The sequence below is a fragment of the Convolutriloba macropyga genome, chromosome 3 (assembly GCF_964194025.1).
Source record: "Convolutriloba macropyga chromosome 3, txConMacr16.3, whole genome shotgun sequence".
NCBI lineage: Eukaryota > Metazoa > Xenacoelomorpha > Acoela > Convolutidae > Convolutriloba > Convolutriloba macropyga.
The window spans coordinates 57,443,561-57,469,462 of record NC_134470.1 but is presented as its reverse complement, the minus strand read 5'-3'; the positions used below and the strand labels follow the sequence as shown (position 1 = coordinate 57,469,462).

General features: G+C 35.7%; 1 protein-coding gene and 1 pseudogene across 1 annotated transcript in view; one reads left to right on the top strand and one right to left on the bottom strand.

Moving 5' to 3' along the window:
- The window catches only part of LOC142336674 (protocadherin Fat 4-like), a 172,603-nt gene that overhangs the window by 110,375 nt on the left and 36,326 nt on the right, over positions 1 to 25,902 (top strand). The window contains exons 21-23 of the mRNA XM_075385584.1: positions 4,429 to 4,658; positions 5,085 to 5,239; positions 7,383 to 7,549. Of these exons, the coding sequence (XP_075241699.1) occupies positions 4,429 to 4,658; positions 5,085 to 5,239; positions 7,383 to 7,549 (552 nt within the window). The remainder of the gene's footprint in view (positions 1 to 4,428; positions 4,659 to 5,084; positions 5,240 to 7,382; positions 7,550 to 25,902) is intronic.
- On the bottom strand, positions 8,092 to 15,261 carry LOC142335815 (uncharacterized; annotated as a pseudogene).

The following is a 25,902-nucleotide window of genomic DNA, read 5'->3' as shown; positions in this document are numbered from 1 at the left end:
TTAACTGTCTCAATATGAAAACAGGAACCGCTTTGCCGACTCCTCCTGGCTGCGTGATATTAAAAATCCCCGGTAATCATACAAGGTTGTATCTGATCTGTAAGACTTCCGGTTAATCATTAAATTCTTTGCGTTCCTTTTCTTCCACATTTTCCTAATTCAGATTAGGCTCTGCGCCACATCTCACTAATTCCTAGCATATTTGTTTTGAATTTAAATCAAATTCACTCTCTTTTCTGTAAAACATGCGTTTTGAATTTTTGTAAGATTAGAAAAATACAAATTTTAGCAATGAAATATGGTGAATTTTTTGTAAGTTCACCTCCAACTCTAGTGATGAAATTACATAAATTCAGCGCTTAGAAAGAGTTTCAAAAAGATGTATGATTATTTGTGGGTAAATTTGCCGTGCGTCTTTTAATAAATGTATCTTAACTTTGTTGGACAAAAAACAATTCGAAACGTTTTCTAAGCGGTGAATTTATGTTTTTTCGCCACTAAGTTAAACGGTGAATTTATTTAATTTCACTACTAAGTTAAGCGGCGAATTTATGTTATTTCACTGCTGATAGCACGCAATTTTAACACTTTTTTCTAAACGATGAATTTATGTAGTTTCACCACTAAGTTAAGCGGTTGTGTTATGTAATTTCACCGCAGTCATCACTTGTCTCACATAGTTTGAACACCTTTTTTCAAAGGGGTGAATTTATAATATATCACGGCTAAATTCGGCAACGAAATTGTGTAATTTCACCTCTACTAGGCGACAAAGTTCTTTTCACTGCATTCACCGCCTCATTTATGAAATTTCACCGCATTAACCGCTTATCTTACAACATTTTCTACATTCACCGCTTATCTAACATAATTTTGCGTTGAATGTCGGTGACACCTCGATCCTGGCATTAACGTGCAGCATTATTATTAAGCATATTTTGCAGCACCTTATTACCCTACCGTTATTTTGAATTTTGTTTCAGTGGCTCAAAACGATGAACTCTAATAAACCTAAAAGCGTGGAGGCAATTTTGACGAGCCTATATAAGAACCAATATGAATCGGTTACTGATTTAGTACTATTTTCAAGTGTTGAACTGTTGTTCCCCAGGCCTAGGTTCAGATTTATGAAAAGACAATGCTCGTTCAGAGTTTGTTTTGGAAAGACCATACTCAGCTCATTTGAGCTGTGAAAAAAAGTTTAGGTGGACTTAAACATGAATTCTGTCCTTCTTACCAGTTTCGGAAAAAAAACATCACGCAAAAAACCTCAGATTTTTATAGAATGGAAACAAAGAGGCTCGGTAATGACAATGTTAAACCACTTTGTAAAGTCAATAAAGTCACATAAGAGGGCCGTTGAGACTTGTCATTACTAAGACTACGAGACAAGACAAAAAACAACACCAATTAACAACAAAAACAATATTTAAATCTAAAACTAACTTTCTTCTAAAAAAACACCTTAAAGTAATATCAGGAAAGAATCGAATTAAACATAAACTGAAAAAATTACTTTAATATAAGGAACTTTATGAGACTTAGTACTAGGTAGGCAAACAAAACCAAAAAGCCAAAGTTTAAAAGAGTTATATATTTTTTCGATATTTTCAAATAGTGAAAACCAATGGATATTAACCGTGATATCAATTTTGAAAAAAATTATATTTAATCATATCTCAATTTGTAACCATTGTGACCTGTCATTATCCAGAATTTGATTTAGATCTACAAAAACAAACGACAAAACAGATGGAAAACAAAAATTGCGAGAAAACTGTGCCGAACCCGATAAAACCAGTATATATTCGGTAAAAAACAGGTCACAATAACTTGCGCATCTTCGAAAACAAATAGGGGTACATTTTACCTCTGTGCAATGAAACTAGCCAGGAATTGGACAAAAAAACAAAAAGAGCAAACATTTTTTTTCGTAAAGAAATAGATTCCACGTCATTAAAAATACTATCGAATGAAATAAATATATGCATTTATTTTTTGCTTCAAGGAAGCCTTTGAGATCGTTTAATTTTCAGAAAATGTGATAGGTCTACAAGAAGAACGACAAATACAGACAACAATCGTAAAATCAGATAAATTTTCGCGAAAAAGAAGTGTCGAAGCCGTTAAAGCAATGAACAAGGCAACAAAACATTAGATATGTTCAATTATATATGCTAATTTTATACTTCCAAAATGTGATTTGCAACTTGTAATTAACGAGTCTAGGTAGCAGGTAGACACAAAATCAGCAAAGGTCAAAGTTAAAGAAAAACATATTTATTTTTTTTAAAGCATTTGGTTTTCGCAAAATTTAATTATAATCTGAAATCTTTAAAAAAGGTTTTTTGTTCTTGCATAAGAAGTTGCTAAGGCCTGCAGTTTATCGAAAGCTTTTACACTAATACAAAAAGACACCAAACGAAGACAAAACAAAAAACTTCATTTAGGTCTGCTAGGAGAAGGGGTCAAAGCCGTTAAAACCATAATCCATCCACTGAAATACATGATATCTTCAATTGTGCCTGCTATTTGAACGGCAATAACGTGGTATTTGACCTCACCCAAAAATACGACAAGACCATAAAAGAACTTGAAAGATTGGAAAAAGTTATGAAAATTTTTAAGAACACTCGTATTATTAAAGCCGAAAACTGAAAATGCCACTACTCAATACGCAAAACAGAAAGACATTAAATTTCAATCAATTACAAACTCAATGCCATCTCGCATTGCTGAGTTTAAGCTAAAAATTGATCAGGAAATGCAAAAAAAACTCAAGGCAAACCTAAAGATTCCATTGTTTTTTTTTTGAAAACGAATAGTTGCAAAAGTCAAAAGGACGATAATATTGCGACTGAATAACCTAAATAATTTTCCTTGAAATTTTTCAGGAATCTAGTTAGAAAAATCACTATTATGCCTCCAGTTAAATTGCTATGTTCCGTATTTAACGTTAAAAAAGGGAGAAAAACTTTTAAAAAAGGCAGCTACTTATTACAATCCGAACTACTTTTGGACTGCGAAAAAACCTTGGGACAAAAATGGACCTGTTTTGCGCTGAACTAAAACAAGCGCTTACGAATACTCTGGATTCGAATAATTTGGTAAAATATTCATTTTGTCAAGAAAAAAATGATGCCTCTTGGATAATTCTCGAGTTTTTTTTATCTAAACACGGACAGAAAATCAATTCAATAACACTCTCAAAAAAGCGCAAAAAACCTTGCTCTCTGTTGAGTTTACTAAGATTGTGTCAGAGGTAAAATTGCTATGAGGTGTGTCAGTTCGGCGATTTTAAACTAAGTGGACTAAAAGAAGCTTAAGTTGTGCCATTTATGATAAAAAAAGTTTGAATTTTAGAAATAACAGCTAGAGTTTTAGCAAAAAAAAATGGTGGAAACAGTTCAACAATACCTTTCCATCTTTATAGGTAAAACAATCAGTACTATCGTTAACAATGTTAACATATTTTTCAGTCAAAATCTGCAAAAAATGGCGGAAAATTAAAAAAAAATTACAGAAAATTTGAACAAATATAACGAAAATCAGTCAAATGTTTACTGAATTTTGAACCTCGATAACTCCGTGGACGAATGAATTTTCAATAAAAATCTTTTTGATTAATAGCCGAAAAGCGATAGCGGCTACTATTGGGGACATCGGGGTTTTTTTTAATTCGACGTCTACATCGATGGTTCTTGATTCCTACGACCATACTTCTTGGAATTGACTTTTTCAGTTGCGTTCTAGTAAAGGACTGGTGGTCGATCTGTCTATCTTATTTATTTAGTTAATTCAGTTCATGGAAGGCCACAAGCGTCTATCGCGGCTATTTTCCGGCAATCTGCGGCCATGATTCTATATTCTGCGCTGAACTAGCTTTCTAATGATACCACTCACAACTCTCTTCTCTGATGATATCGATCAGCCAAATTTGCCTTAACAAAAAACCATTTGAGTATATAGTTCCTGCCGCCACTAAAGTTTGTCGGAAGAATAAACCAATAATATACATTACACTGATACGGAATGTAGAAACTTGTAATTTTTGAGAACACCTAAAAATTTTAGAAAGTTTCAATGAAACCTTGCTGAAATATCTACTTTCATAACGCAGATGCAGTTTACTATATTCTACCTTTAGGTATTCTATCTTTTACAGATTGTTTTACCCGCAGTCCTTACGATAATTCAAGATTAGTTCATTGTGTATCATTTAATTCTTTTCACCTATTCATAGCGTATGTTACTTTTGCCCAGTTTTGTCAAGCTTCTTAATTTATTGTAAAGTGTAAGGAAACATCTGGCCAAATTATGTAACGAAATAAACATCCTTACACTTCGTCATGAAGATTACTGTCAATATAATTCATGGTTCGCTTCACTTGGTAAAAAGTTAACCTAGAAGTCTTCTGACCTCTTCAGGTATACTACGAGTTGGATTCCTCAAATGGCTATTTTGATATTGATCGGACAACTGGACAAGTGTTCCAAATAGCCCAACTGGACTACGAAGCCCCCTTGACCTCTGTGACAGTGAGTGTGGTTGCCAAGGACGAGACAGGTGGTCTGGGTTCATACCCAACAGCAGCACTCACTGTGAACATTCTCAACGTGAACGATGAGAAACCCAACTGGAATCCTGCTTCTGTTTGGTATTAATCTAATTTAGATCTCTTTCCCAAACCAGCAACCTAGCATAATTGAATGACAAAAAATAAGGATAAGCAGTGACTTCTGTCGGTTGATTAAGATGATTTTTTTTCACAGCATTTACCACAACCACAGCAATTTCACAAATTTCACTGATTTCACCTCAATCCTTACAAAAATTTCATTGAGTTCACTACTGAGGTTTACAAAATGTTATTGATTCCACCGTACTTCCAAAAATTTCCGCTTTTCATGTTTACTCCTGATGATACGCTGAGCAGTGTGAATCGACAGTTGGTAGTTTTTTTAACCATTACTCCCAATTTTTTTAAAAAAAACGAATAATGCCCTTTAAAAACAAATATTTCAGATAAGAACTAAATATTGCTCTTTTTTTAAATCTAATGTAGAGTTTGTTGTACTCTTAGGGCCTACACAGTGGCTGAGAATACAAACACGGGCGTTACTCTCACCACTTTGAGTGCGACTCCGAGTGACGACTTGTCAACTGACTTGAGGTACAGCATCACCAAACAGTCGCCCCCTTCCCCAGCTTACTTCGAGATACAGGATTCAACTCTTGGTAAGGACAATCTGGAAATTAGGACAGATGATGATAAATTCCCAGGTTGAGGTATGAGCACACCTGACGTTTTTGCGCTCCAAATTATAGGGGCTGGATGGTGGAACGAGCACACTTGAGTCTGATCGTAGGCGGATTCAAGTGCACTTGAGTCTGATTCTAGGCGGATTCAAGCGCACTTGAGTCTGATCATAGGCGGATTCAAGCGCAACTAGGTCTGATCATAAACGGCTTCAAGAGCAACTGATTCTGATCATATAATGTTGAAATCATTTGAACCACTCCTTGACCCGATGAAAAGCTATTTTGAAAGAAGTTTATTCAATATAACTTCTTTGCATGTTCACTGAATACGTTCCTGATCAGACTATTTCGAGCGCAACTCAGTCTGATGAGAAGCGGATTTGAGCGCATGCGTGCACTAATACTGTCGAGTGCATCTAAAGCGCTCAAAAACTTTCGAGCGCACTTCCAGCGAACAGAAAACTGTCGAGCGCCCTTAAGTCTGATCAGGGGCACTTTTGGTCTGGAACGGCCTGGACCAAGACAATTTTGGTTGGATTTGATGACACATACCGAAATCTATTTCTACGCAAAAATAACAAGCTAAACTGAAGGATATCTTGGAATATTTATAACGGTTCGACAAGAATATCATTAAAGTTAATTGTTCTCACATATTGTGCCGCAAAACGTTCACAAAACAATCAAATTTGTTTCATTTCGTCGGGGGGGGGGGGGGGGGATTCACGGCCCATAGCCATCACGTTGGTCCACTATTTGTGTTTCTGAACTATCGAAAACCCAATTCATCACGATTTACATATAAGTTATTCATTTTGCTAATTTCTGACTTGATATGCAAATTGCTGATTTGAATGTACTCATAATATCTAATTAACAAAATTTAATTTCTGAACTATGACTTGGGTCAGTGTTAATAAAATTGGGAACTCTAGCTTTAGACTAATTGAATGCAAAAAGACTGTGGTAAGTAGTGACATAGATCCTAGATAAATGTGTCTAGTAGAGTCACGTTTGTCCCCGATTTGGTCAATTTGCCCGAAAAAAGCCATATGTGCGTTTTGATAGGTAATATAGATTTTTATTTCTGTTTTACAATTTGTTTATGTTTTTTAGTCTAGAAATTGCAAATGAACAGTTAGAGCGTCAACTGACTCATCTATTATAGTTTCCTTAATTTTGACAAAAAATTAAAACAAATTGAGTTTTCGATAATTAAAGTAATTTAGTTCACTCATACTATTGAAAATTTTGTTCTGCAGATTTTTTTAAAACAAGAAGTGTGAGGACTAGCTATCACGAAGAAGGGCACAAAAAGAAATTGATCCTTTAATTTTTTTTTCAAATTTTTTCTGAAAGATATTCGATTGGATTTACGTTGCAAGCTCAGAGGTTGTTAATATATACATACAAGTGATACCAAAAATACTTGACATGAAATCATGTTTTGATATGCAAATCCAATTGTTTTGAAAGCCTATAAGCAGACGCAGAGATGATTAAAAATTGAACTCAACCAAAACGTTCCTGAAGGTTAGTTCATGCATACAACAGTCGATGGTTTCGATTGTGCTTGGATATGAAATCAATCATCAACTAAAGAATTTCCACAAATAGTTCGGATTAAATTGTTCCTTTTTTACGTTGATAGAGTACGAAGAACCTTATATTAACCATGTTTCATGTAGACCCAAATTTGGTCTCAAATTCTTACAAACAAGATCGCGCAGCTGTTATTAGCATTTTCTTCAATAAAATAACACTTCATTTCTTAACTGGCAGGTTTTGCCAGTTCAATTTCATTGTAAAATAGTTTATTCAATTTCATAAACAAATTTGTTTTAAGTATGATTATTAAGATTTTATTAAAAATGTTTAAACCCAATACTCGATGTACATCAGCCAATGAACATGTAAAATACGTGTCAATGAACGTGTCAATGAAAAATACGGACTCTGCATTTCTTAGGGAATTAACTATTACTCTGCTACTGATATTACTTTTCGTGTAATATATCACGTAAATTTTGAACGCTCATAATAAATATGTTTTAACGGAGCTTGGATATTCGGAAAACAAAAAAAACGTAGAAGCAATCAAAATTGTGTTTTGTTTAAGGGGTGATAACAACGACCACTAATGGCCTTGACTATGAAACAGCGAATGACGTCATTCTGTATGTGAAAGTGTGTGACTCACGAGGTGCGCGCAACTGTCTCTCAGCTACTGGACTTGTCTACATTTCTGTCACAGACGTGAATGAATACGATCCCAAATTTGTCAAGGTTACTCAAGACTACCCTCACATTTTTGCACATGTTTTCAAGCTATATAAATCTATATATTAATTCTAACTCGAATGCTATGTCACCATGTTTAAGCTCCTAATCTTCACATGTTTTAGCGTCACTTAAACATGCAGCCTAGCGTTTTACATGCATTACATGCGCTATGAGGTGGATTCGAACCGGGGTCTGTTGAGTTCAATCAGGGTATAAAAACGTTCGCAAACCACTAGGCTAAAGCCCTTGCTGTTAAGCAGCTATTAATTCAACGTCGACAGAGAGCCACTGAACACCATGCGCCATATCGTTTTGCATGCATGCTTGCTATTGCGAGAATAGTCTTTGACCGAAAGGCTACCTATGCCGTAAAGGTCAATGACTGATTAGCCGTGGATGCAAAAATAGGTCATTGACCGAAAAGCTGCCAATGTCCGAAAACCTGCATGTGCCAAAAAGGTCAATGACTGAAAAACTGCGGATCCAAAAATAGGTCAATGACTGAAAACCTGCTGATAAAAAATATTCTATCGCCGAAAAATTTGTCACACGAAAACAGTCCTTGAATGACATCTGCGAAGCATCACAGATATTGACAGAATAAAGATTCTTTAAGTAAAAGTCCGGAATGAAATCGAAGATGAAAAATTGTCCATTTAAGTGATAAAAAGATGATAAAGAAATTTGAATCACCTAGATAGAAATGCAACACGGTCAAGATTTTGTGTAGCGTTTTTAAATTCTCAACAGATTGTTGCAATTTCTTTTCTCTTTCTTATGTCTTTTTTCTGTATCTTTTCTCTTTCGTCTTTTTTCCTGTATTTCTTTTCTTTTTCGTTCATTTTTTCTCCCCCCTCTTTCGTTTTCCATTCTCTTCTGTATTCCTTGTCTGTCTTTTCTCTCTTTTGTCTTTTTCTTTTCTTTTTTTTCTGTTCTTTTCTCTCTATTTGTTTTCTGTTCTTTATATCCTTCTTTTGTCTTTGTTTTTCTCTTTGTTCGTCATCCGCTTGTCTTTAGTTTCTCGTATCTTTTTTTCCTTTCTGTTCTTCTCTTTTGCTTTTCTCTTTCTCTTCAGTTGTTTTTTTTCTGTTGCTTTTTTTCTGTCTTTTCTCTCCGGCTTTTCTCTTTTTTTGTTTTTCCTTTGTCTTTTTCTCTTGTTTCTTTCTTTCCCTTTCAATTCGATTTTTCTGTTGTTTTCGTCTGTCTGTCTATTCTCTTCTTTAATTCTTTCGATTATCTCCTGCTTTTCATTCTCTTCTCTGTGTTTCCTGTCTGTCTTTTTGTCTTTCTTTTCTCTTTTTGTTTTTTTCTCTTTCGTCTATCTTTTCTCGCTTTCTTTTCTGTCTTTCGTTTCTTTCTCTTTTTCTTTTCTGTTCTTTTTATTTGTCTTTCTTTTTCTCATTCTTTTCTCTCTTTCGTTTTCCTTTCTCTTCTGTTTTCCTTATGTCTTTTTTCTCTTTTGTCTTTTTCTTTTCTAGTTTTCTGTTCTTTTCTCTCTATTTGTTTTCTGTTCTTTTATCTTTCTTTTGTCTTTCTTTTTCTCTTTGTTACGCATCCGCTTGTCTTTAGTTTTTCGTATCTTTTTTTCCTTTCTGTTCTTCTCTTTTGCTTTTCTCTTTCTTTTCAGTCCTTCTTTTCTCTGTTGCTTTTTTTCTGTCTTTCCTCTCCGGCTTTTCTCTCTTTTTTTGTTTTTCCTGTGTCTTTTTCTCTCTTGTTTCTTTCTTTTCTCTTTCTATTCCATTTTTTTGTTATTTTCGTCTGTCTGTCTATTCTCTTCTTTCTTTCGATTATCTCTTGCTTTTCATTCTTTTCATTCTCTTCTCTGTGTTTCCTGTCTGTCTTTTTTGTCCTTCTTTTCTCTTTTTGTTTTTTCTCTTCCGTCTCTCTCTTCTCGCTTTCTTTTCTGTCTTTCGTTTCTTTCTCTTTTCTCCCTTCTGTTTCTTTCTCTTTTTCTTTTCTGTTCTTTTTATTTGTCTTTCTTTTTTCTCTTTCGTTCCTCTTTAGCTACTCTTTAATTTCTGGTTTCCTTTTCCCTTCTTTTGTTGCTATTTTCTCTGTTGTCTCTCTTTTCTCCTTCTAATCTCTTTTTCCAGTTTTCTTTTGTCTGTCTTTTTTCTTCTATCTTTTCTCTCTTTCGTTTATCTCTTGCTTTTCTGTCTTTCGTTTCTCTCTTTCTTTCTTTCTTTTCTCTTTCTACTCTCTTTTTTCCCGTTTTCTGCTGTCTTTTCTCATCATTCTTTTCTCTCTTTTGCTTATCTCTTGCTTTTCTGTCTTATTTTTCTCTCTTTTCTGTATTTCCTGTCTGTTTTTGCTTTTGTTTTGTCTTTTCCTCTTCCGTCTTTCTTTTCTGTTTTTTTTCTACCTTTCTGATTCCTGTCGCCCTCTTTTGATTTTGTTTCTTCAATTTCTTGTTCTTTCTCATTTTTTTCCCTTCTCTCTCTCGCTTCTCGTTTTCTTTTCTGTATTTCGTTTCTGTCTTTCTTTTTCTCTCTTTTTTCTATCATTCTTTTTTGCCTTTCCTTTTTTGGTTTCGTTCTTTTCTCTCCTGCTTTTGTCTCTTTCGTTTCCGTCTTTCGTCTCTTTTCTGTTCTTTTTTCTCTTCTTCATCCTTTCTTTTATCTTTCTTGTTTTTTCTTGCTCTCAGTTCTGTTTTTCTGTTTTTTGTGCCTTTCTTCTGCTTTTTCTTTTTTTTCTTTTCTCTTTCTCCTTTGTCTTTCGTTTCTTTTTCTTTTCTCTGTATTGTTTTTTTTTCAGGATTTTTCTCTTCATTTGTATCCTGCTTTTCTCTTCTTTTTCTTCTCTCCTTCTTTTCCTGTTTGCTTTTCTCTCTTTTTTTCTCTTCTTTTCCTTATGTTTTTTTAAGTTTCTGTCTTTTCTCTCTTTCTTGTCTTTTTCTGTATTTTTTCTCCTACCTCGTTCCTTTCTCTCTTTCTTTTCTGTCTCTCTTCTCTTTCTCTTCTTTCTTTCTTTCTTTCTTTCTTTCTTTCTTTCTTTCTTTCTTTCTTTCTTTCTTTCTTTCTTTTCGCTTTCCTCTTTCCTTTCTGTCTATCTCTTTATCTTTTTCTTTTCTCTTCCTCTCTTTTCTCTTTTGTTTCTTTTCTCTTTTTGTTTCTTTTTCTGCCTTTCCTCTCTTTTGTTTTTTTTCGTTTTTTGTTGTCCTTTTTGTTCTTTTTTCTATTCTTTTTTGGCTTTCTTTCTATTCCTTCTCTCTTTTGTTCTTCTCTTTCGTTATTCTTCAGTTATTCGTTCTCTTCGCTTTGCTCTCCATTTTTCTTTCTCTTGCTTTTCTTTTTCTGTTCAGGCTATCTTCTGCCTTTTCTTCCTTTTCTCTTTCTTCTTTCTCTATCTTTCGTTTCTGTTTCTTTTCTTTGTATCGTTTCTCTTTTTTCTGTCTTTCTTTTCTCTCTTTTTTTCTTTTCTTTATTCTCTTTTTTCCCGTTTGCTTTTGTCTGTCTTTTCTCATCTTTCTTTTCTCTCTTTTGTTTATCTCTTGCTTTGCTCTCTTTTCTGTATTTCCTGTCTGTTTTTCTTTTGTCTTTGTTATGTCTTTTTCTCTTCCGTCTTCCTTCTCTGCGTTTCTTTTCTGTTTTTTTGCCTTTCTCATTCTTTTGGCCCTCTTTTGATCCTTTCTCTCGTTTCTCGCTTCAGTTTCTTGTTCTTTCTCATTTTTTTCTCTCTTCTCTCTAGCTTCTCTCTTTCTTTTCTGTCTTTCGTTGCTGTCTTTCTGTTGCTTTCTCTTTTTTTTGTCCTCCTTTTCTGCCTTTCCTTTCTTTTCTGTCTTTTGTCTCTTTTTTTTCTGTTCTCTTTTCTATTCTTCTGTCTTTCTTTTATCTCTTTCTTCTTTTTTCTCGTTCTCATTTTTGTGTTTTTCATCTTTCTTGTCTTCTGATTTTAGTTTTATTGTTTTTCTCTTCTTTCTCTGTCTTTGCTTTCTTCCTCTTTTCTCTGTTTTGTTTCTTTTTCTCTTTCTTTTCTGTCTTTTTTCTCTTCATTTGTATCCTACCTTTCTCTTCGTTTTATTTTCTTCTTTTCTGATTTGACTTTCTTGCTTTGTTTTCTCTACCTTCTTTGTATTTTTTTTCTGTCTTTTCTGTTTTTTTTCTGTCTTTTTTCTTTCCTCTCTCTCTCTCTCTCTCCTTTTTCTTTCCTTTCTTTCTATTCTCTTTCGCTTCTTTCTTTTCGTTTTTTTTTGTTTCCTTTCGGTCTTTCTCTTGATCTCTTTCTTTTATCTTCTTTTCTTTTCTCTTTTATTTCTTTTCTCTTATCTGTTTTTTTCTGCCTTTCTCTCTTTTGTTTCTTTGTTGTTTTTCTTTTTCTTCTATTCTTTTTTTCTGTTTTTCTCCTTTCTTTCTAATCCTTCTCTATTTTGTTCTTGTCTTTCGTTTTTTCATCAGTTTTTCGTTCTTTTCGCTTTCCTTTCCGTTTTTTCTTTCTGTTGCTTTTCTCTTTCTGTTCTGAGTTTCTTCTGACTTTTCTTCCTTTTCTTTTCTTTCTCTATCTTTTGTTTCTGTCTCTTTTCTCTGTATCGTTTCTTTCTCTTTCCTTTCTGTCTTTTCTCTCTCCCTTTCTCTAGCTTTTCTCTCTTTCCTCTCTCTTTCTTTTATTTGTTTCTGTCTTTTTTCTTTTCTTTTTTCTTCTGCCTTTTTTCTCTCCTTCTATTTTCTCGCTCTTCTTTCTGTTTTTCTCCTTTTTTCGGTCTTTCTTCTACTTTTTAAGTTTCTGGCTTTTCTCTTCGATCTCTATCTTTCGTTTCTTTCTCTTTTTTTTCTGTATTGTTTCTTTTTCTCTTTCTTTTGTCTTTATTCTCTCCATTTGTATCTTGCTTTTCTCTTCTGTTTCTTTTCTCCTTCTTTTCTGATTTGCTTTTCTCGTGTTGTTTTCTCTTCTCTGTATTTTTGTTTCAGTTTCTCTCTTCGCTTTTCTGTTTTTTGTGTCTCTCTCTCTCTCGTTACTTTCGCTTTCTTTTCTCTTTCTCTCTTCTGTATTGCATCTTTCTTTCTTTTGGCTTTCTTTTCTCTTTTCTCTTTCCTTTCAGTCTTTTTCCTTCTCTTTTTCTTTTCTCTTCTTTTCTTTTTTCTTTTGTTTCTTTTCACTTTTCTGTTTTTTTCTGCCTTTCTTCTCTTTTGTTCCTTTGTTTTTTCTTTTTTAAAATTTTTTTGTGCGTTTCTTTCTAATCTTTCTCTCTTTTGTTCTTCTCTTTCGTTTTCTTCAGTTTTTTGGTCTTTGCGCTTTCCTTTTTCTTCTCTTGCTTTTCTCTTTCTGTTCTGAGTTTCTTCTGCCTTCTCGTTCTTTTCTCTTTCTTCTTTCTCTATCTTTTGTTTCTGTCTCTTTTCTCTGTATCGTTTCTTTTTCTCTTTCTTCTGCCTTTTCTCTGTGCCTTTTCTCTCTTGCTTTTCTTTCTTTCTCTATTCTTTTCTTTTTTGATTTGCTTTTCTCGCTTTCTTTACTCTCTTTATCTTTATTTTCTTTTGTTTCGCTGCCTTTCTATATGCTCTGTCTTTTTCTCTCTTTTTCTCATCTTTCCACTTTCTATTCTCTTTTGTTTTTGTCTATCTTTTTATCTTCTTCTTTGCTCTTCTTTTGCTATCTTTCTTTTCTCTTTGTCTTCTCTCTTGGTTTTCTCTCTCTTGTCTTTCGTTTCTGTTTTTCTGTGCTCTTAACTCTTCATTGTGTTCTTTTCGCTTTTGCCTTTCTGCTTTTCTTTTGCTGCCTTTCTTTTTTGTTTGTTTTACTTTCTCCTTATTTCACCTTCTTTTCTCTGTTGTTCTGTTTTTTTTTCGTTTTTTACCTTTCTCCCTTTTTTTCTCTTTCGTTCCTCTTGTCAGCCCTTCTTCTTCGTTTCCCCGTCTCTTTATCTTTTCTGTCTTGCTTTTCACTTTTTTTTGTCCTTCGTTTCCGTTCTTCTTTTCTCCTTTTTATTTTTTTTTCATTTAAGCCTTTCCTTTTTCTATTGTTTCCTTTTTTCTCTCTATCTCCTTCTCTCCTGCCTTTCTTTTTCTTTTTTTCTTTCTTTTCTCTCCTGCTTTCCTCTTCTTTTCTTTTCTGAATTGCTTTTCGCTTTTATTTCTCCGTTTCTCTTCATTTTTGTATTTTCTTTTTAATTGTCAGCCTTTTCTTGTCTGTCTTTTTTTCCTTTTCTCTCTTGTTTTTTCTTTTTCCTTTCGGTCTTTCTTTTCAGTCTCTTTTCTATTTCGTTTTTTCCTTCCTTTCGCTTTCTTTTCCTTTTTCTTTCCTTTTTATCTCTTGCTTTTCTCTTTCTTTTCTGTCTTTATTCTCTCACTTCTCTCTTTTCTCTTCCTTCGGTTTTCTCTTTTGTGTCTTTTGTTTCTGCCTTCTTTTTTTCCCCTCTCTTTTCCGCTTTTCCGCTCTGTTCTCCTCCTTAATTTTCTCTTTCGTTTCCTTTTTTCTATTCTTTGTTCTGCCTTTCTCTTTTTTGCTCTTCCTTTGCTATCTTTCTTTTCTCTTTGTCTCTTCTCTTGGTTTTCTCTCTCTTGTTTTTCGTTTCTGTATTTCTGTGTTCTTCCCTCTTCATTGTGTTCTTTTGGCTTTTGCCTTTCTGCTTTTCTTTTGCTGCCTTTCTTCTCTTTTGTTTGTTTTACTTTCTCCTTATTTCATCTTCTTTTCTCTGTTGTTCTGTTTTTTTTTCGTTTTTTACCTGTCTCTCATTTTTCTCTTTTGTTCCTCTTGTCAGCCCTTCTTCTTCGTTTTCCCGTCTCTTTATCTTTTCTGTCTTGATTTTCACTTTCTTTTTTTGTCCTTCGTTTCCGTCCTTCTTTTCTTTTTTTATTTTTTTCTTTTAAGCCTTTCTTTTTTCTATTGTTTCCCTTTTTTCTCTCTATCTTTTTTTCTGCCTTTCTTTTTCTTTCTTTCTTTCTTTTCTCTCCTGCTTTCCTCTTCTTTTCTTTTCTGAATTGTTTTTCGCTTTTATTTTTCCGTTTCTCTTCATTTTTGTATTTTCTTTTTAATTGTCTGCCTTTTCTTGTCTGTCTTTTTTTCCTTTTCTCTCTTGTTTTTTCTTTTTCCTTTCGGTCTTTTTTTTCAGTCTCTTTTCTATTTCGTTTTTTCCTTCCTTTCGCTTTCTTTTCCTTTTTCTTTCCTTTTTATCTCTTGCTTTTCTCTTTCTTTTCTGTCTTTCTTCTCGCACTTCTCTCTTTTCTCTTCCTTCGGTTTTCTCTTTTGTGTCTTTTGTTTCTGTCTTCTTTTTCCCCTCTCTTTTCCGCTTTTCTGCTCTGTTGTCTTCCTTACTTTTCTCTTTCGTTTCCTTTTTTTCTATTCTTTGTTCTGCCTTTCTCTTTTTTGTTTCTTTTTCTCATTTTTTTTCCATTCTTTTCTCTTTTCTTCTGTTCTTTTTTGGCCTCTCTTTCTCCTTCTTCTCTCTTTTGTTCCTCTCTTTGGTTCCTCTCTTTCGTTTTTTCTTTAGGTTTTTGTTATTTTTTTCCTTTTTGTTTTCCCTTTCTCTTTCGTTTCTTTTTCTTTTCTGCCTTCTCTTTCTTTTCTCCTTCTGTTTTCTGTCATGCTTTTCTCTTTGCTCTCTGTCGTTTTCGTCTCTCTTGTCTCTCTCTTTCTTTCTTTCCTCTTTTTTTCTGTTATTCTTTTCTGCTTTTCTTTTTTCTGTTGTTTCTTTTGTTCTCTTTTTCTTTTCTTTTTCCGCCTTCCTTTTTCTTTCCTCTGTCTTTTCTCTTTCGTTTCTTTCCTCTCTCTTTTCTCTTTCGCATGTTTAATCTCCGTATCATCGCATGTTAACGCTCCTTAAACATGCAGCCTAACGTAGAACTTGAGTTACACTATGCCACCATGTAGAATATCGTATCTGTACAAGTCTGAGCGCTCCTTAAATATGCAAAATGGTAAAGCAGAAAACGTGGTTGGACAAAAAATTGTTGGCACATAAGGTAATAAACTCAAACCAAACACATCGGTGACGAAACGTAATACCTATTGCTTTTGAACGAGGGGAATAGGTTCCAGCCCCAGGTGATGCAAAAAAAAATCTGATTTTTTAAACCTATCTTTTCTTTTAAATGATTTTCTTGTGATGCTTTTGCGGGCCTGCTAGTAATTCATGATTTTTAGCACTTGTTTAATTGTTTTTCTAGGGAGAATTCGTACCCAGGTTGAAACCCCAAACTGAAATTACCTTTGATCAGACCCTATCATTTAGTCAAAGTTTATGCTTTATGATAAGATAAGGAAAAGTTTTCATGTGTTAATTTAAGAAAATTTAATAATTTGAGCTTTCTGGATACGTATGGCAAGCGATCAAACATTACTACCTTCTAGAAACACAGGACAAAAACGGTCAAAAGCTGGTTTTTGTTTAAAAAACTCAACAGCTGCTATTTCATAAAAATGCGGAATTGCAAGAAAATTGACCATTTATCATTACTTGTCTAGTATGGGTCGACTAAAATGCTGACAAAACCTAAATAGGACATCTTGGCAAATACCTTTCGAATAATGCATTTTCAACATAGCCCAGGTTGAGGTCGCGCTCGAAATCGCCTCTGATCAGACCGTCCCAGACAAGTGGGACCTCTGATCAGACCGTCCCAGACCGAAGTGACCTCTGATCAGACAAGAATGCGCTCGAAGATCATTGTGCGCTCGAAGTGCGCTCGAAGCCGCCTCTGATCAGGCGAGTTCCAGACCCAAGTGACCCCTGATCAGACAAGTTCCAGACCATTGTCCAGACGAGTTCCAGACCATTGTCCAGACTAAAGTGCGTTCGAAATAGTCTGATCAGAGAGTGATTTTAAACATGAACAAATCTCTCAATATCGTTATAATATATTCATTTCATATATCATTTTATCAATCTTATATTCAACTAACAAAAGACCAATCCTGAAAGTATTGTTAATGAAAGTAAATCGAAAAAAATGATCAAAAAATTACTGGGTAGTCCATTTTTTTATGCTTTTAACTGAAAAAATGAACTTAGACAGCTCTGCATAAAAACGTCTTAATCTACTTTAAGTCAAAATCTTTTCTTGAGGGGACCGGCAGTTGTTATCAACTGGACCCCTTGGTTCTGATCAAACCCATCAGATTTTCAGATGAAGTTCCGAATCAGAATGCTGTTTTATTGTTGTCTCTTACCCGAGACAACAAAAGTCAGTAAGAAAACAAAAAAACTTGAAAAAAATGTCGCTCGAATTGGTCTCTGGTCAGACTAGTGTGCGCTCGAATCGGCCTCTGATCAGACTTGTGTGCGCTTGAAACTGACTCTGATCAGACCGTCCCAGACCAAAGTGACCTCTGATCAGACCGTCCCAGAACAAAGTGGCCTCTGATCAGGCAAGTTCCAGACCATTTTCCAGACAAAAGTGCGCTCGAAGCCTTTTCCAGACCATGTAATTCGAGCGCACCGGGAACATGTGTGCGCTCGAAATTCGTCTGATCAGGGAGAAAGTTCATTGATGAATGAAATACTATGGATAAATCATCCGGTCAAATTTCAAGTAAACAGAAACTTATGTGATAACTAGCTTCTTAAGCGGCACCGGTGCTGATAATTAAAAATGGAATGTGCCACCGATCACAAAGGCGAACTTCCGTTTCCTAAAAACCTTTTGCAGAACAAGCTTTGCAGAATATTTTGCTACCTAATCTCAGATTTTCTGCTTTGTTAATATTCTTATATCTGTTATGTGATGGTTTCGAAAGAACATCAATTAACTTAAAACCTATTATTTGATAAAGGGTCAGAAAACAAAAGAAGAACTTAACCAATGAACTCTGCTGCTATGTCCAAAAGTATTGGCCACATAACTAAACTCGATTGTGATTTTGCTTTGGCGCTATCATTATCTTATTGACCTATCAATCAGATGTCAGATGTAAATTCTCCCTCCATAGAAACATAATTCTAACATCCATCGACCTCCGACTGATAAACTCGTTTGTATCAAGGCCATATATGATTCTCATGAAATGTTGATGAAAACAGAAAATCACATCCGTGATTCGGAACTAAGATCTATTCACATGTCAAACAACTAAAATATTTTTAGCTGATCTAATTTCTCTCTGTATATTTTTGCATAGATACGTACAATAATTACGAGCTAAATTTTGTATATTTTCAGTTGCAATTTCAAATAAAGTTTCAATTCAATAAATTGTTTTGACTCGTGTTATCGACCACGACAAGTTATGAATCCTCGGCTTCCAGGTTATATTAGGAAGAATTAAAAACAACGATTTGGACCTCATATCATGACGTATTGAGTTACCTCTCAAATGATCTAAAATGTATAAGTGTACTTGAAACTGGAATGGCTTATGACTTCTTAGTCTGTCCTTACTTCAAATTAGTCTAGGGTTGTAACAACCAGGATTCTGTTGAGTCATTTCGCTTAGTTATTATAGCTTGGTAGTTGAGAGTTCTTTGGTCGTTCTTAAAAAAATTCATAGTACTTTATAAACGTCAGAAATTGAACTCTTATCGCTAGCATGTGGTACAAATCCCCAGAGGCAGAAGAACTCTCAATATTAGATTGTACATAAATTTCTATTTCACTGTTCTAATTTCCTTTTTAATATCAAGCCGGCGCTTAGAATTGAATTCATTCGGCTCAATTGTTATTCAAACCAAATCTTAGAGAAAACTATGTAAGTTAAATAAGTGTATTTAACAGAAAGACTGAGAGATTTTCTGGTAACCATTTTCATAAAACCGAAGTCGAACCCATGAGTATTGACGGATTTGAGTTTTGAATAACAGAAACGGGTAGGGTTGCTAGATTGGTGACAGGTGCTCCTAAACCCCATCACAAACAATAATCAGGCTAGTTTTCAAATTAAAAGTTGACTAGGAATGACATCTTTTGATTAACCCAAACTATATTGTAACTTATTATTTTATTCTGGAGAACAAAACAGTTTAACCATAAAGTTGTAGCGCAACCTATATTGCTTTTGTTTATCTTCTGAACAAAAAATTGAGCACTTTTTGTGTTTCTTGGCGGAAGCAATCAATAAAATTTAAGTGCGGCGCACTTAGTAGTAGCAGTTGGTTCCGAACCAAACGTAAAACGATCGAATGAACGCTGCGTACCAAGATGTCCACCCCAACGGATACCGCTCGTATGCTTTTACCGGAACTTTTTAATGGCACGGGAGAAATATAGGCATATATCACTCAATTTGAGTTATTATGTAATTTGCAAAGTTGGTTGGCGCCTCGTAAAGACGCTGGTGGTACCCCCTAGTTGGATGGCGATGGTAATCGACTATACACTGATAAAAGACATCAGATTTTTCCACATAGGCTAAGAGCTGGTGCAATAGAGTTATATCTTTCGCTGGACGATGAGACTAAAAATGGTTACAAAAACCTGCGAAATGCATTTGAGAAACAATATATAGAACCTCCGACATTTTTCAGAGGAGCACTTAGAAAACGAACTCAACGAGAGTCCGAGAAAGTTACTGAGTTTTTGGCAGATATGAAACTTCTTGCTGAAAAGGCATATTCTGATGATTCTTAGGAAATCAGAGAACACCTTGTTATGCAAGCTTTCCTGGAAGGATTGCTTGATCAGATTGTTAGATTAGAACTTAGGAAAGAAAAAGATATTTGCCTGGCGAATGCTTTAAAAAGAGCCGTACATTTGGATGCAATCTACAGGTTAGAGATTTCAAGCCAAGGTGGATTTAATAATGTTTTAAGTAGTAGTGCTCACGGAATACGACCAGATGATAGACTTATGAATCGAATGGATTCGATGATGAACAGGATGGCTATCAGTCAAATTAACTCTAACTCCGGGAGAGACTCTAAGCGACCGAGTAGACCATATAAGTCAGACAAACATTCTCAATCACCAAGATAGGGGTTTTCTCGTAATCAATATAACTCTAGGGAGAGGTAAAAAACAAATTAAAGGAACAATATGGATTTCTCATCATCTGCATTCCGTAGAAGTTCTAATTTGTGGTCGCCTTGAAGACCTCTCTCTAATTAATCTCTTCGCCAAGCGTCAATTGAAGCGTTAATTTTAAAACGGAAATAGTTAGCTATCAGTGCAACCGTAAAGGGCACACCAAAAACAATTGTCGCAACTGTTGGGCATGTGGATCTAGTTCTCATACAAAAAGAAACTGCCCACAGGAAAACGCGTAATAAAAACTAATAATATAGAAAGATTTTTGTCTTATCGTGTTTACTAAATAACACAACTGGACCCAATATATGGGATTCAATCCCTCCTCACCCGTCCTAAAGTTTTGGATATCTTCTTGGCCGCTCTAATAAATTCTGGAAACGTTATCAGTGTTATACGAGAATCAACTCTGGCGAAGATGGATTCTTCCCTTGCGCGTTTGGAGTCATCTGACATACGAACCGCCTCTGTAAAAGGTTTACCGCTTTGTTTTGAGGGAAAAACTTGTTTATTGTGTAAATGGTTTCCCGGCAGCGCAAAGTTTGTTGAAATTTTCTGTGTAGCTGTTGACATAAGTGTAACAGTAATTCTGGGAAGGGATTTGCTACGTCAGCAAAAGGGCAAACTTGATTTCCTTTTGGGTCTATTAGATGTTAATGAAGGAATTCTAGAATAAATTAATCCGACACCTACTACGTTGAGTGGGCCAAACGGAAGTTCAGTATACGATATTAATACGACAATGCTTCCCCAAGGAAGTGAAAGTCTTGTTTCATGTAAGCCCACGTCGCAACCGGTTTTAATTCAGACCCAACCAACGTTGCCGGGGTGTACCAGTTGTAATGGTTTCATTCGCTTGATTGAGCCATTGCAAAACCATAATGAGATGTACTTAATTGCATCAGCAATTGTAACGGTACCCAAAGAATGGGAAATTTACATTAGGATCTTGAATCTCACAAAAAGCAACATTACATTGTACAGCAACCAGAAAGTTGCTGTTTTAAGTAAAGCACCTGCGAATTGTGTTGTTAGTTCTCTAAATCTTACTGGTAAAGGTAATCAACCATCCTTGGACGACATTTTTGCAGAGGATTTGCAAAAACTTGATAATTAGCAACGTTAGGCGGCGCACAAACTACTTGAGCAGTATTCACACATGTGTGCTTGAGACAAATGCAATCTTGGAAAATGTGATTTGCATAAACTTCAAATCAACTTAAAAGACGATGCCCAACCAATTAGGGTTCCATATCGGGCAATGAATCCAACAAAACGGAAGGCTCTACAAGAATTTGTCAATAACCCACTGACAAAAGACCTAATAGAGCCGACCCATTCGGAAAGGGCAGCGCCAACAGTGTTAGTTTTAAAGAAAGATGGTAGTTATTGATTAGTCATGGACTACAGGAAGCTGAATTCCCTGACTGTTTAGACATCAGGGCCGTTGCCACGGGTTCAAGATATTCTGGGAAGCTGACAAGGTAGCTGTTACATTTCAAATCTTGATTTAGCAACGGGTTTCCATCAGATGGAAATAGAAGAATTAGATCAACATCTTACTTCTTTTTTAACTCTTTTTGGCTTGTACCAATTCAAACGAATGCCAATGGGGCTTTGTAATGCAACTGGTGCTTTTCAAAGATTGATGGAACTAATGTTTACAGGATTTACATAGGAAATTGTACTGGTGTATATAGTTGACATCATTGCTTTGGCAGGTCGTTTGAAGAACACATGAAGAAATTAGCTATAACTGTAGGTAGAATAGAGGAAGCAATTTTGAAAATATCGCCCTCAAAATGTAAAATTTGAAAATTCTATCCGTTTCTTGGGTCACAATATTTCCAAGGATGGAATTCAAACCGATCCAGCTAAAATGGCCGCTGTAAACTCATACCCAGTCTCTAAAACGGTGAAGCAGGTGCGTGCGTTTTTAGGTAAGGATCAACAGTATTTTACCGGAAGTTTATTCCATGTTTTGGTAAAATATCGCAACCATTGTATAAACTATTGAATAAAGAAAGACGATTTCATTGGACGCAGCGTTGCGAGAAAGCTAATCAGTCTTTGGTCCAAATTCGGGCTTTCAAACGGAAACTGACACTTTTGTCCTTTGTACTGATGCGTCTTTGTCTGGTATCGGAGCCGTTCTTTCTCATAACCAAGGTGGTGGTTTAAAAGTTATAGCATTTGCTAGTAAAACTTAACAAAAGGGTCCCCGTAACTATTCTGCAACAAAGCGGGAATTGTACGCAGTTGTTTATTTTACTCATTTTTTCGAGAGTCTCGTTGGTCCAAAATTTGATAAAACAACTGATCACCGGGCTCTAAATTGGTTATATTTTTTCAGAGAACCTGATGGCTTGGTAGCAAGATGTAAAGAAATACTAAGTTTGTTTGATTTTGTGATTAATCATCGACTTGGACACAAATATTAAATGCAGATGTTTCGTCGCGCACGAACGGCAATTCAAAAATATATCAGCAGTTAGCTTAGAGTCCTCGACAGAGGTTGAGGTTCTATTTGCTCAGGCACAGGCAGATGATTACACATTCGGAAAAGTTCGTAATTGGTTAATCTCTCAGAATTGCCCCCGAAGGTCAGAACTCTTTGGAGAGCCAAAAGAGTTGATAGATATCAATTTGAGTCCTTAACTATATCATGACACTTTATCGCCAAATAGTTGACACTGATGGGTTCAGTACAGACTAATCAACTTTGTGTGCTGAAAATTAAAGCTTCAAAAATTTTAAAAATGCCTCATAATGACTTAGCAGCCGCTGATTTAGGTATCGCTAAGACCCTGCAACGTGTTTGAAAACGCTTTTGTTGGCCTTTTGTCATAGAAGAGGTTGAGGCGTGGATCTCTAGTTGCGATCAATGTCAGAAACGAAAGGGTCCAAAACAAAAACATCAAAAGCCGATGTTAAAATGGCCCGCCTTTCAACCATTTTATCACATATCTTGTGACATCTTACGTCCATTGCCTATAAGCAAAGGCCATAAAAATATCTTCATGGTCGGTAATAACTTTTCTCGATGGTCCGAGGCAATTCCTTTGCAGGACATAAAATCAAATACTGTCTGTGATGCTCATATTGATGCATGGATATCCCGGTTTGGTGTCCCAGAGTACATTCACAGTGACAATTGCGTCCAATTCACTTCAAACTTTTAAAAAGATGTTTGTCATAAACTGAGAATGAAGCCGACTTACTACACACCAAATCATCCACAGGGTAACGCTAAAGTTGAGCGAATCAATAGACCACTAGAAGATGGGTAAGCAAAATACAGTGAAAAAAATCAAACACAATGGCCTGCGCAGCAAGGTTTTATGATGACTTACAGGTCACCAGTTCATGAATCAACTGGTCAAACATCTTTTAGAGTTATTTGGGGGCAGGAAGTGAGAATGCCCATTGATTTTTTATATCCAACCTCGACGGACTTGTGCAGTCCTCAAATATTTCAGTCAGCAATCACAGACAAGTTGGTTCATAATTCACAACTTTTTGAGTATGTGCGTTCAAAATGTTCTCTGGAGCACCGTAGGCAAAACCTGATTTTCGACAATAAAATATACGGTCCATTTTATAAAGAACCAGACCTCATGTTGGTACACTCACCAGTAGTGATAACAGGTCAATCAACAAAACTTAAAAGCCATTGGAGTGGTCCGTATGTTATCAAAAAGAAAATTAACGATGTTAATTTTATTGTGCAAAAACCTTATAATGGTAAAAAGAGCATTGTGTACCATAGTCGTATTAAACATTAAAAAAATAGTTTCAAAGAGAAACGTATTTCGCTTCCTACTGAAACGCCCTCAGATAACCAGGTTGCATTTTCTGAAAAGACAACTGAAAAAATGAAGACGTTGAAATTCAGCGAGATGATATTGAATCACTTTTGTTTGATTAGGGCTCTAATCAAGTTCAAAAAACACAGGCACGTAGTTCTAATAGAATTTTGCTTCGTAGACGGGCAATTTCAATGGCGAGGTCACCAGGGATTTATTATTTGCCTTGATGCTTAGGGCGAGAATATACATATTACTTGTGGCGACATTTGCAATGTCTCTGTCAGCAACGGGAACACTGATTGGATACGACATTGAACAAGTTTTGTCAACAAAGGTATATTCATTGGTGCCTACTGACAGGTGTTCAACTGATACGTTAGATACTGAAAATAAAACCTATGTTGGTTTAGTATTACATGCACCGGAAGTTGACATTGACTGGAGTTTTATATATACCGTGCGTTATATGTTGGCTGGAAAATTGCTCATTCAGCCAGATTAGATTACGCAACATTCCTTGGCGAAGAATTAGTGTTGATCCCGACTTACTGTCCAATTGAAACTTTGGACATGTCGTGATATTTGGACGAACCGGCAGTTTACACTACCGGGATTTTCCAATTCCAAATGTAAGTTGGAAATAGAAGATTTCAATGTTGATTGTCGAGAAATGAAAGCTGGGGAGCTAAATAGTTTAAATATATCGCTAGATTCAACCGAGGAGGTTTGAAAGCTGGCTTTTGATGGGCTGATGATGTGGAATGGAAAACACCCACGGGTTCAGTAATATTTGGCTCGGTACTCAACACTACTATAACAGTTTTGTTCCTACAGAGTCAAACCAACAACATACACAGATGTGTAATTGGTAATTGAGCAAATCAAACAGAAAATTCCACCAGTGGACTTAAACGTTGATGCAACTCCCAATCTGGTCTTTGGAACTAAAATTGAATTTGTGCATGTAAATGCTCACTTTTCGAGACAACGGGTTGTCAATTTCATCAAATAGGAGATTTGTAAAATTGATTCTAAACGGATTAATTTCTCCCTTTCTAATCATTACACTTTCAATATGTTCCCTGGGACAAGCTCTATGGAGGGATTTCATGCAAAGAAAGCTGGTGCAGTGCTATATGCATATAAATCTGCTAAGGTAGGAGTACATATAGCTGATTTTTCTTATTACACTGAGGAAGTGGCTGTCATTATGGACAATTCAGAGAAAATAAAATTTGTGAGTCCTATCACTCACGTAGTTTACCCTAACTATAAACTAACATCTTGTGATCCTATTGCGTTTTATATGTATAAAACTGTTGAAGACATTTGCATGAACTATGGAAGGGGTCATTCCGCCGCTCGGAATCCGGAATCTTTGAGTGTGTTTAGTCACTTAGACTTTGCTGACAATCTACCCTCACTGCACACGGCAGGATTGTTTTCATATAAAAATTTACACAAAATGCAAGAGCACGCGTTTTGACATATTCACGAAGGACAATTGCGGGTCGGGAGGTTTACTTAGAAGCTGGTAACAAATATTTGCATCCTGGCCTAAGCCATTTCAATCCAAACTTAGGAGCGAAATTGTCTGGCTTACCACCATGGCGATACTTAGAAATTTTGGAAAAATTAGCTGCCGGCTAGTGGTATTGGGCTGAAAAGGCTACTCTCTCCATGTTAACAGTGTTTGCGATAATTGGCGTTTTCATATATTGTCTAAAAATTGAATTTTCTGTTCGACTACTAAAGTACGGCATTACTTTTTGTACCGTCACCTCGCTTATTAATCCGTTCGCTCCGTTTCTCAGGACCATGGATGGTCATCGTGAGATAACGAAACTACACGATCCTGTTTCTAGTGATCCGAATCAACCACTGCTGGAGGAAGTGCCTCCTAAAGTAGTAAGAGATAGCTTCTATCCTACAGAAAGGATAGTGGCTATACAATCTGAAATTAGAAGGATCTAGTTTGTTTCATTTAGAATGGCATTCAACAGCAGCAGCAACAGCAACAACAACAACAACAACAACAACAACAACAACAAAAACAACAACAACACCAACAACAACAACAGAACAGCAACCCCAACGACAACTACCGATCTCTCGGAGAGATTCTCAATAGCCCGTTGATTGATAATGATCCGGCATCATTATTTAGCCCTATTTACGAAGGTAGTTGGGCCGAGGAAGTCCAGAGGACTACGGGTCCTTTCGATGCCGATATACCTAATTTATGTGTCCCTCCACATCTAGTGATCCAGATATCAACCTTGGCTCGGTGCCAAGAAAACGACGTCCAGTTAAAACTGATGTTCCACTCAAGGAAAGAGTCCTTGGCGCGGCTTTCTTTACCTGCTAATTCAACTACAGTAATCACGCCCTCACCGACAAAAGAGGAAACAGAAGACGGAGCACTGGTGTGCGCATACCGTATACCAAGGAAGGTGAAGTTTAATGTTCCGATAGTAAGTCCTCTATAAAGGAAAAACAGCTTTCTGTAGAAAGTCGAAGTAAAGCTGGAACTCAAGGAAGGCGTTATTGCCTTCAGTTTTACAGACTGAGCACCTATCTTTATACAGAAGAACCTTGGCGGAGGAAAAGCTAGATGTGTCCTACAGAATGACCCGAAATCAAGAATCGGAAGTCATCA